This window comes from Triticum aestivum, chromosome 4D (genome assembly GCF_018294505.1).
Source record: "Triticum aestivum cultivar Chinese Spring chromosome 4D, IWGSC CS RefSeq v2.1, whole genome shotgun sequence".
NCBI classification, from domain to species: domain Eukaryota; kingdom Viridiplantae; phylum Streptophyta; class Magnoliopsida; order Poales; family Poaceae; genus Triticum; species Triticum aestivum.
The window spans coordinates 494,917,124-494,929,451 of record NC_057805.1 but is presented as its reverse complement, the minus strand read 5'-3'; the positions used below and the strand labels follow the sequence as shown (position 1 = coordinate 494,929,451).

The 12,328-nt window shown below is 41.5% G+C and overlaps 1 protein-coding gene across 1 annotated transcript; it reads right to left on the bottom strand.

Moving 5' to 3' along the window:
- Window positions 1-3,042: 3,042 nt before the first annotated feature.
- LOC123098975 (noroxomaritidine synthase 3) lies at window positions 3,043-4,977 on the bottom strand. Its single transcript, XM_044521077.1, has one exon. The coding sequence runs from the start codon at window positions 4,929-4,931 to the stop codon at window positions 3,387-3,389; it is 1,545 nt and encodes a 514-aa protein (XP_044377012.1). The 5' UTR covers window positions 4,932-4,977; the 3' UTR covers window positions 3,043-3,386.
- Between the last annotated feature and the right edge of the window lie 7,351 nt (window positions 4,978-12,328).

The following is a 12,328-nucleotide window of genomic DNA, read 5'->3' as shown; positions in this document are numbered from 1 at the left end:
ATTAATTAACCTAATAACTAATTAACCTAATTAATTACTGTTAATTAGCTAACAGCCCCTGACAGGTGGGACCCACCTGTCAGGTTGACCAGGTCAACGGTCAACGTTGACTGCTGACGTCATGCTGACGTCATGCTGATGCATTAATTAAATTTCGAATTAAATTAATTTATTAAATTCTAAAAATGATTTAAATCTTTAAAATTAATATAAAATAAACCGTAGCTCGGATGAAAAAACTTTGTACATGAAAGTTGCTCAGAACAACGAGACGAATCCGAATACATAGTCCGTTTGTCAGCCACACGTTCCTAGCATAGCGAACATGGAACTTTCCCCCTCCGGTCCGTCTGTCCGAAAACGCGAAACATCGGGAATACTTTCCTGGATGTTCCCCCCCTTTGCCGGTATCACCTACTACCGCGTTTTGGGCACACCTAGCATCACGCTTTGTCTTGTCATGCACCGTCATGCTTATGTTTGCATTATATTTATTGTTTCTTCCCCCTCTTCTCTCGTTAGACACCGAGACCGACGCCGCTACTACCCAGTACGACTACGGTGTTGACAACCCCTCCTTCTCGGCTGAGCTTCCAGGCAAGCCCCCCCCCCTTGATCACCAGATATCGCCTATTCTTCTCTATACTGCTTGCATTAGAATAGTGTAGCATGTTACTGCTTTCCGTTAATCCTATCCTGATGCATAGCCTGTCCTTGCTACTACTGTTGTTACCTTTACCTGCAATCCTACATGCTTAGTATAGGATGCTAGTTTTCCATCAGTGGCCCTATATTCTTGTCCGTCTGCTGTGCTATACTATCGGGCCGTGATCACGTAGGCGGTGATCACGGGTATATACTTATACTATATACATGACACCTATGGTGACTAAAGTCGGGTTGGCTCGTAGGAGGACCCGCAAGTGGATCTTTGTGGCGGAGCGACAGGGCAGGTTGAGACCACCTAGGCGAGAGGTGGGCCTGGCCCTGGACGGCGTCCGCGGTTACTTCAAAATAACACGCTTAACGAGTTCTTGGTATTTGATCTGAGTCTGGCCATTTGGTCTATACGCACTAACCAGCTACGCGGGAACAGTTATGGGCACTCGACGTCGTGGTATCAGCCGAAGCTCTTTTTGACGTCAGCGACTGAGTGGCGCGCGCCGCATTGGACCGTAAGCTCGCGCTTGTATTAAGGGGGCTAGGTCTGCTTCCGGCCGCGTACGCAACATGCAGGTGTGCAATGGGCGATGGGCCCAGACCCCTGCGCGCATAGGGTTTAGACCGGCGTGCTGACCTCTCTGTTGAGCCTAGTTGGGTTATGTGGTGCACCCCTGCAGGGAAGTTTATCTATTCGAATAGCCGTGTCCCTCAGTAAAAGGACGACCCGGAGTTGTACCTTGACCTTATGACAACTAGAACTGGATACTTAATAAAACACACCCTTCCAAGTGCCAGATATAACCCGGTGATCGCTCTCTAACAGGGCGACGAGGAGGGGATCGCCGGGTAGGATTATGCTACGATGCTACTTGGTGAACTTACCATCTACTCTCTCCTACATGCTGCAAGATGGAGGTGGCCAGAAGCGTAGTCTTCGACAGGATTAGCTATCCCCCTCTTATTCTGGCATTCTGCAGTTCAGTCCACCGATATGTCCCTTTACACATATACCCATGCATATGTAGTGTAGCTCCTTGCTTGCGAGTACTTTGGATGAGTACTCACGGTTGCTTTTCTCCCACTTTTCCCCCTTTCCATTCTACCTGGTTGTCGCAACCAGATGCTGGAGTCCAGGAGCTAGAGATCCCGAGGATGATTCTACATGGAGTTCGGCTTCGAGAAGTAGTTAGGAGGTCCCAGGCAGGAGGCCTTGCCTTTTCGATCGTTGTTACTTTTGTGCTAGCCTTCTTAAGGCAAATTGTTTAACTTATGTCTGTACTCAGATATTGTTGCTTCCGCTGACTCGTCTATAATCGAGCACTTGTATTCGAGCCATCGAGGCCCCTGGCTTGTATTATGATGCTTGTATGACTTATTTATGTTTTAGAGTTATGTTGTGATATCTTCCCGTGAGTTCTTGATCTTGATCGTACATATTTGCATGCATGATTAGTGTACGGTCAAATCGGGGACGTCACAGCCGTCCACCGGAAAGTATGAGGGGGTTTGAGGCGCTCTCTAATCGGGCCCTTTGAACTGGCCTATGTGCCCGGGTGCGGAGTGCTGCTCCCCCGGGCCGCTGAGGAGGCCGCATGTTGCATGGGGTTGGATGAATTTGAGGGTTCAGACATAAGGAGGCCCAGCAGCAGGATAAGTACATACACACAGAGCAACACGGACCAGGGCAATTTTTTGCTTTTACTGTTCATCCAAGCTCACATTAGCTCGGAATCAGAACAGTCGTGTCCCGGTGGGAAGTGCCACTAGTGTGCGTTAAGTAGAATAGACGTGAAGCATTCATGTACGAACGAATATTCGGGAGCATAGAGATTGGTCAGAAGGAGTCTATAGTAGTATTCGTTCGTCGGCAACAAAGGGGGCAGATAGCAGGGTAGTACTCCCGCTGATTGGAGTGCAGTTGTGCAAACATGACCGCAAATTATTGACATGATTGGTTGGAGGGGGAAGATTATCGGATGGAAGGACACGAATGCCAAACATTGTTGGGAAAGTTGAATTATTCTTTTTTTTTTGCGCAACAAAGTTGAATTATTCATACGTACACAGTTCCTTCTTTCTAGCTCCTGCCCCTATCTAGTACCCCATGCGTGCTGATCTATATTACTACCATATATGGATCGGTTAATACCCTGTCCTGTGCGTGGCACACTATTCAACAAACGCATGTGGAACATGGATATCTATCTGAATATCTGACTCCGGCCGTTTCCCGAATTAATGCTGCTTCCAATCCAAGTCTGCCTCTCCCGGTCTAGCTACGGGCTACTGCTAGATGCAAAATGATGTAGCATACAAAAGTGTGATATGCATAACGAATAAGAAAGTGAGCATGCATATGATAACTTCCAGAAATGTATATAGGCAGCGTGTGCGAAAATATAGTGTGCAGCTGGGACAAGCATCCAAGCTGTATGGATCATGCATCCAAGCTGGTGCCCATGCCTCCATTTTCTATTTAGGGAACACACACATACAGCTTACACACATGTCACAACGCACACCTACACACGTCTATTTTTCTTATATTTTTATATATTCTTGTAGTATGGAACACCATTACACTATTAGTAAGCACACATGCCACTCTTTTTGCATACATATAATACGTGTACATGTACGTACGTGTAGCTACGTTACATATATACGGCCCGTATACTTTGTGGCCGAGACATGTAGGTAGTAGGCACGTAGGTACGTACTAGCTAGCCATGCACGCCCGCGACGTTCCTCCTCTTGACCGTGACGGCGAGCCCGTTCTTCATGTGGAGAATGATGGACAGCTTCGGCTCGACGACGTGGCCAGGCACGGTCTTGACTGCGAAGTTCCAGAGCACGGCCGCCGCGGCGGTCTTCATCTGCACGAACGCCATCTCCTTGCCGAGGCAGGTCCTGGGTCCGGCGTTGAAGGAGATGAACTTGTAGGACGGCTCGTACCTCAGCTTCCCGTCGGCGGTGACCCACCTCTCCGGCCTGAACTCCATGCAGTCCTTGCCCCACACGCCCTCCATCCTCGCCATGCAGTAGGAGAAGATGAGTATCTTGTCGCCGGCCTTCATCTCGTGCCCGCTGGGGAGCACGTCGTCGGCCACCGCCGCCTTGTGCTCGAAGGGCACGGACGGGTACAGCCTCAGGCACTCGCACAGCGCCGCGTGCAGGTACACCATGCCGCTCAGCTCGCTCACGTCGAACACCGCCATGCCGTCGTCGCCCGCCAGCTGCTTCTTCCGGGAAGCGATCGGCGCCAGTTCGTCCAGGATCTTCTGCTCGACGCGTGGGTTCTTGGAGAGCAGGTAGAAGAACCAGGACAGCGCCGCGCCGGTGGTGTCCCGGCCGGCGAGGAGGAGGTTCACCGTGGTGTCACGCAAGAAGTCGTCGCTGTACTCGCTCGCGTCACCGTTGCAGATGAAGGACGAGAGCATGTCGGACGAGTCGGTGACGCCCTCGTCGCCGAGCTTGTGGTCGGCCCTGCGTTTCGCGATGGTGTCCGCGGCGAACCGGTCGATGGTCCTACGAGCCGCGGCCATCTTCCTCTCGGTGCCGACCTCATACCGGTACATGAGCTTCCAGCACGCGGGCGAGATGATGTGGCGGAGGAAGAGCGTCTCGAGCACGTCGTCCATGGCGCGCGCGAAGGGCACCACGGGGAGGTCAATCTGCAGGCACCCGGGGTCGACGCCGAAGACGAGGTTGCAGGTCATGTCGAACGTCAGGCGCAGGAACACGTCGTGCAGGTCGCAGGGTGTGGACCCGGCCTCGGCGGCGTGGGCGAGGAAAGGCAGGAGGCTCCTCTCCACCTTGTCGCGGCTGTAGCGCGCCGAGAAGGCGCGGAAGCGAGGGCCCGCCATGATGAGCTGTGACTTGGCACGCTGGCGGCGCCAGGAGTCGCCGTCGGCGTTGAAGATGCCGTCGCCGAAGACGTCGAAGATCTCGGCGAACTCGTCGCCCTTGGGGTAGTTGGCGAAGTTGGAGGTGAAGATGTGGCGCACGTTGGCGGGGTCGCAGGTGACGAAGAAGCGGACGCCGGTGATCCCGGCGCGAGCTTCGAAGTTGTAGCGCGTGCCGGCCAGGATGCCGGTGGCCCAGTCATGGAAGTGGGACAGGTTGGCGACCATGCCGAAAAGATGGCCCAGGATTGGCCATTCGGTCGGCTCCGCCTTGCTTATTTTCTTGGACTGGAGGTGGCGGTAGTAGAAGACGAAGAAGCAAAGGAGGGAGAGGAGCTCCACGGACCAGAGGAGGGAATCCATGGCTGGCTTGGAAGAAGATGGGAAGCCACCGGTGCAACATATGGGCTTATATGGACGCACTCTTGCATGCATGTATGATGATGAGTAAATGTGTTTCATAGGTTGGTGAGGTGTCTCCCATCAGCTTACAGTATGGTGATTGGGGTCATCAGTAGGATCTCTCTTTTTAAATTCTACTTTCTGGTTTTCGATATAAAATGGAATTATGTGCTCCTACATATCATATCCAATATCTGTGAGTGAGAATTATGTGGATCTCATATATGTTCTCTTCGAAAGGGAAAATGTATGGTCTGTGTTTTTGTGGAAGGTATGCTATTATCCACGCAACTGAAATTCTTTTGAGCTTTTGTTGATATTTTCGCCATCGATAGGGCAGGAACTGGCGCAGAGACTACAATGACGGAGACAAGGTGGGACATGAACTGACGCAGAGACTACGATGGATGCGAAACTGGAAGAGTTAGAGCATCTACAACTGGACTCCTCAAATTGACCGGTCGAATGTAGGGACAATTGACCGGACAGGAGAGAGAAGCAAAAGGTTGACCCAGCCGGATCCCTCAAAGTCTCCTTAAATGTCCGGGTTGTCCGGCAGCCCTCATATTCATCTTATATATGAGATGGGTATGAGGAGTGCCCTGGCGTGTCCGGTTAGTGGTCCTGCATCCGTCACATAGGATTGGGTCCACCACCGAGCATCTTTTTTTTCTTTATTATTTATTTTCATTTCTCTTTTCTTCTCCACAAATCACATGCATGTGACCGGACATATAACGAGAAAAGTGAGGGACATGGCTGCGTGAACGAAAAATAGGGAGTCAAAATGGACACGCCCGGACGCTGACCAGGCGCGTCCGCGGACGTTAGAGGGGCCAAATTTGATCAGTCCGGCAGTAGATGCCCTTAGGCTTCAGGCTGAGATGGTAGAGGAGAGGGGGCAGTGACGATCTAAGTGTTATTTGTGGGGTCAGCTGAACCTTAATTTTTTTAGCACCCCTAGTTTACTCATATTTGTAAAATATATGATGTCTTAGAGATGTTAAGTGCATTTGAACCAACAACATTTTAGCTTTTGCTCAAGTAAACAACATTTTAGCTTTCGCTCAAGTAAAAACTTTTTAGCTTGTACTCCCTCCGTCCGAAAAAACTTGTCCCTCAAATGGATGTATCTAGCACCAAGTTAGTGCTAGATACATCCATTTGAGAAACAAGCTTGGGACAAGCTTTTCCGGACGGAGGGAGTAGTAACTTCTAGCGAGAAGGAAAGGAGAGAGAGTGCTCATAGCAGTGACCTCATGACTCATGAGGGATGGTGAGCCAAAGATGACAGTAACATGAAGAACACAAATACTAGCAAATTAGTTAATTCCTATGTCAGGAATCGGTATCAATTAAGAAATAAAAGGTCCAAACTGATACATGAAAAGCAAGAAAAAATTGTCGATGCTTGACGTTGAATTTCATTATATCAGAAGTGTTTTACAAATGCGGATGATTAGCGATGATTCGTCTTTTAACTAGTCTTGTGCAACTTACAAGAGTCAATATAGGCAACATTTGCTTTGACACGAGTCAAAGCGGAGAAGAACCTGCATACCTAATCAATTTAGCTACATGTAAGTCACCTGAAATTTTATTTTGGGCCAGACGATTTTTTTGTGTCGTTGTATTGCTTTGTGATTCGTGTTGCTATTTTTCCCGATTTGTCCTCTGAGGTGTTTGGGTTGTGTTAAATCGGCTAACCACATATTAGGGTCAATTGATTCCGTAGTGGGCCGAAGAACATTACCATGTGCGACCCAACCTTCCCCTTTCTCCCTTTATTTTTTTCTCTTTTTATCCGTTTTTTCTTTATTTTTTATTTTTTATTTTTTTAGTGTTAGTTGGTTTGTTTTTTTCGTTTATGGATATTTTTGGAATGCTAGGTGAGTGCAAATATATGCCCACAAATGCTCCTTCCATTCCATAATTCTTTTCATGGATTTGACCTAAAACCTCGACAAATATTATGAAACGGAGGGAGTGCTATACAAGTATGTGCCAAATTGCACTACTATATGATTAATATTTCCATATTAAAAAAGTGCAATTTTAGTGCAAAGTGTGTGCACATTTTTTCCTTCTTAAAAGGTAATACCAATGATACTAATTCATTCTTTCTTACAAAATTTATTATTTATTTATTTTTAATTTTTATTTATGCTCTGTTTAAAGGATACAAATGCCACTAATTCATTCCTTCATAGGGAACTTATTTTTACAAAATTCCACAATCATATGTGTTTATTCTCGCATATATTAAAAATGTGCAATTTCTGTGTAATTGTGTGCAATTTCGTTATTATTTATTTTAGATTCTTTTTATTTTCTTAAAGGGTAATACCAATGTCACTAATTCATTCTTTCTTAGGAAACTTCATTATTTTGATTTTTTTTAGTTGTGCACAAATTTTGTCATTTTTTATTTAGTTCCTTTTTAAAAGGATAATACCAATGCAAAAAATTCATTCTTCATTAGAAAACTTCATTATTTTGTTTGTTTAATTTTCTTTCTTGTCTAAGGGAAATACCAATGTCACAAATTCACTCATTCTTAGGTAACTCATTTTTTCTAAGATTCCACTATTATACTCTTATGTTTATATATTATAATAAAGAAAAAATTGTGTAAATTGTTTGCAAATTTTATCATTATTTCTTTTTTTTTCATTTTCTTTATTATTAGAGGGTAATACCGTACCAATGCCACTAATTCATTTTTCCTAAGAAAACTTCATTATTTAGTTTTTGTTTCATTTTCTTTCTTTTTTTAGTGGTAATATCAATGCCACTAATCCATCCCTACTTAGGAATATTTTTTTTGAACTTCCACTATTATATTCTTATTCTCGCATATCGTAAAAGGCACATTTTTAGTGTAAATTGTGTTCAGATTTTGGCCACCTTTTTCATTTTTGTTGTTCCTAAACATAATACCAATGCCACTAATTCATTCTTCGTTCGAAAACATCATTATTTTGTTTTTGTTTTTCTTTTCTTTTCTTTCTTATTTAAGGGTAATACCAATGCCACTAATTCCTTCCCTCTTATGAAACTTACTTTTTATGAAATTGCAATATTATATTCTTTTTTGTGTATTTAAAAAAGCTATTTCTATGTAAATTGTGAGCAAATTTTGTCATTATTTGTTTGATTTATTTTTCTTTTTCATTCTTCTTAAAGGGTAATACTAATAACACTAATTATTCTTCCTTAGCAAACTTCATTATTTATTTTTGTTTTTTGCTTCATTTTCCATCTTCTTTAAGGGTAATGTCAATGCCACTAATTCTTTCCTTATTAGGAAACTTATTTTCCTCGAAATGCCATTATTATATGCCATTCTCTCTTATTATGGAAAAGCGCAATTTCTATGTAAATTGTGTGAAAATTTTGTCATTTTTTCATTTTGTTTCTTCTTAAGGGGTAATACAAATGCAGCCAATTCATTCTTCTTTAGAAAACTTCATTATTATTATTTTATTTCTATTTTACTGATAAAAATGCCACTAACTCATTCCTTCTTGGGAAACTTACATCTTTTGAAACTCCGCTATCATATTCTTACTTTTGCATATTATAAAAAAGCATAATTTCTGTGAAACTTGTGTGCTAATTTTGTCAATTTTATTTTTATTTTTATTTCCATTTTCTTAAAGGGTAATACCAGTGCCACTAAGTCATTCTTTCTTAGAAACCTTCATTATTTTTTATTTTTAGAAGTGGAGATGTCATGGATCAAATACCAATGTCACTATTCATTCTTACAAAACCTCTATTTTGCAGAAAACAAATCCAGTATTATATGATAACTCTTGCATATTACAAAAAGTGCAATTTTTGTGTGAATTTTTTGTTTTTATTTAAAAGTAATACTAATGTCACTAATCCATTCCTTCTTAGATTTCTTTTTTTTGCAAAAGTTTCACTATTATATCTTTATTTATTCATGTATGTATGTTCCACTAATCGTAACTTTGAACTACTCAATGAACCTGAAGATTATCAGTATTACTTTTAATTCCTAAAGTAATAGTCAATGCAAATTTACTACGTCGATTCGGTACGAGCTGTTAGTTTGTACATGAGCTAGTTGAATGTCTAGATGAGGTTCTGTGTTTACATGAGGTTAACCTTCTGTGTTGAGAATAAAAATTCACAATGATATTTGAATGTGTGTAGCTAGCGTGGTCGGGATACAAAGCTAGCTCGTGTGCAGCGCATCCCTATTGAGCTAGGTTGTCGATTGGAATTTGTATTGTGCTTAGCACTAAGGAAAGCAGCTAAACTGAAGATGCATATGTCCGCATATGGAGCTGGTAATCCTGATATTAGAGTAGCAAACGTTGCCAAAGGTGGCGGAGCAACGACCGACGGTGAACTCCGCACAAAACAAGTGACTGGCCCAAATATAGTTTTTAGTCCACTCACATCTAGTCGGTCCCATACCTAACTGCCTCAGCTCCGATAGAAATTTTTTGGAGACAAAAAAGCCTCACCATCGATTTTAATTGAAGAAACCATCAATAGTTTTACAACAAAGGAAATAAAAATAAATTAAATGAAAAGAACCTACAACCAACTCTAATAACAACTCTAGTAGAGTCGCCAAATTTGTGATCCCCATACGCCATATGGAACACGCTCCATATTGATATGCAAGCTGATGTGCTTGTGCATAAACACAGAATCGATATAATACCAGCCTTCAATTTTTTCTGCCCAATAGAACCCCCTTGACATTGGCTAGAAGATATCTTCCTGCCCCACCTCAACCATGAAAGTTTTTCCATGCTAGATTTGAACATCGATTTCAACTATTATATTCGAAATCCAACTATTTCTTAGTAAACTTCATTATTTTGATTTTGATTTTTTAAAATGCGCATAATTTTGTCATTATTTTTTATTTTATTTAGTTTCTTTTTAACGGATAATACCAATGCCACTAATTCATTCTTCGTTAGAATACCTAATTATTTTATTTTTTTGCTTTTGTTTCCGTTTCCTTTTCATTCTTCTTTAAGGGTAATGCTAATGTCACTAATTCATTCCTTCTAAGGAAACTTACTTTTTCCAAAATTCCATTATTATATTCTATTTTTTTACATATTATAAAAATCATATTTTTTGTATAAATTGTGTGCAAATTTGTAAAATTTATTTCATTATCTTTATTCTTATGAGGTAATACCAATGCCACTAATTCATTTTTTCCTTAGAAAACTTCATTTTTTAATTTTAGCTATTATTTCATTTTCTTTCTTGTTTAATGGTAATATAAATGCCACTAATCCATTCCTTATTAGGAAACTTATTTTATTTGAAATACCACTATTATAAAATCCACAATTTCTATGTAAATTGTGTGCAAATTTTGTCATCCTTTTTCATGTCTTTTCTTCTTAAAAGTAATAACAACACCACTAATTCATTCTTTCTTAGAAAACATCATTATTTTGTTTTTATTTCATTTTCATTCTTCTTAAAAAGACAAATGCCACTAATTATGCTTCCTTAGGAAACTTCATTATTTTTTCTTCCTTTTTCATTTATTTCTTCTTTATGCCACTAATTCATTCCTTCTTGGGAAACATTATTTTTTCAAAAGTCCACTATTGTATCCTCATTCTCACATATTATGGAAAAGTACAATTTCTATGCGAATTGTGTGGAAATTTTATCCATTTTCACATATTTTTTCTTCTTAAAAGATAGTACCAATGTCACTAATTCATTCTTTGTTTGAGAACTTCATTATTTTATTTTTGGTTTTGGTTTCTTTATATTATTTTTATTTTAATGATAATACCACTGCCACTAATTCATTCCTTCTTTGGAAACTTATTTGTTTCAAAACTCCACTATTATATTCTTATTCTTGTGTATTATAAAAGGCACAATTTCTGTATAAATTGTGTGCGAATTTTTTCATTATTTGTTTTTTTTCTTAAATGGTAATACAAATGCCACTAATTCATTCTTTCTAAGAAACCTTCATTGTTTGATTTTTAGAAGTGGATATGTCATGTATCACTTACCAATGCCAATAATTTATTCATTGTTAGTAAACTTCTATTTTGCAAAAAAAAGAATTCAATATTGTATGTTTATTCTGGCATATTACAAAAGGTGTAATTTCTATGTAAACTGTGTGAATTTTTTATTTACCCGCAAAGGAACATGCTTCAGCGGGAAACATGGTTTGATCTACCATGGGCAGCTGCCAAGCGCAGCAGCAACCAGTAATTGGCGATCTTTCCAGTGGAAAAACGGATGCAACAATGCTAGGGGCACAAGAGGCGAATGGACGGACAACCGTGTCATTGACCGGGTTGCGTGTAGGAAGAAGAGGTCGGGCTGAAATTTTTCTCCCACGCGAGTGGTTGGCGGATGGCGCACGCTCCAAACCAGCACCCATAGCCTCCAAATATGGAGGCTCGCGGGTTGGATATGGAGTGCCCTCCATAAATTGTGGCGACTCGGGTCATATGACATCTTCTGCTAGAGTGTGTTTTTGGGTCAAAATCATCATATCGGTGGTTATTATGCCGACTCTACGAGAGTTACTCTAAGTATTAAGCTAACAAAGAGAGCACAGTCTCTTGGACTCAGTTTTCTAAGCATGATGATTACATCCAGCATAACATGAGCATTAGATATTACAAGGCAGCAAATCAAAGTGCAGACCCAGCAAAAGAATCACCTCAACTTCCAAGGAGATGAAAATTGATCAAGCATACATCATTAGGAGAGGTCGACAACAATAGGAACCAAGATTCAATTCACATCACATAATCCCATCCATGGACCTTTATGTACACATCTTGAATCACCTCCTTGACTAGCTTCATCCCTTAGTGCGTTCGCATCTAGGACTTTTCTAAAAGATATGTGACATAGTTTGAAAATACCAGTCGGGGGATCATCAGAAAAATTGATTAGAACAAGCATAATTTTGACCTTCCAAATAATCCAACATACAGTTACTCCTCCACATGCACTGTCTTTTGTGGGATCTTCGGGAAGGATCACGGTCATCCTCCCACCATGACTTCAACCTTGTCAATGGTTTGGAGATATTGGAAACACACTGGGTTACCTGCCAAACTTTTAGCAAGAGCTCACCCAAACATTAGGTGTGTAATGTTTTCTTTCTGCAAGCATAAGTGACACCGATCATTGCCAGCTCTCCCTATCTTGATCAGATTATCCTTGGTCAAAATGCTATTTCTAAGCACGGGCCAAAGGAAAAAATATATCTTTAGAGGGACTAGAAACTTCCAGATGAGTCTTGTGTAAGAATTCCATGTAAAACTAACATCTCGTGTACGAATTCCATGATGTATGATGAA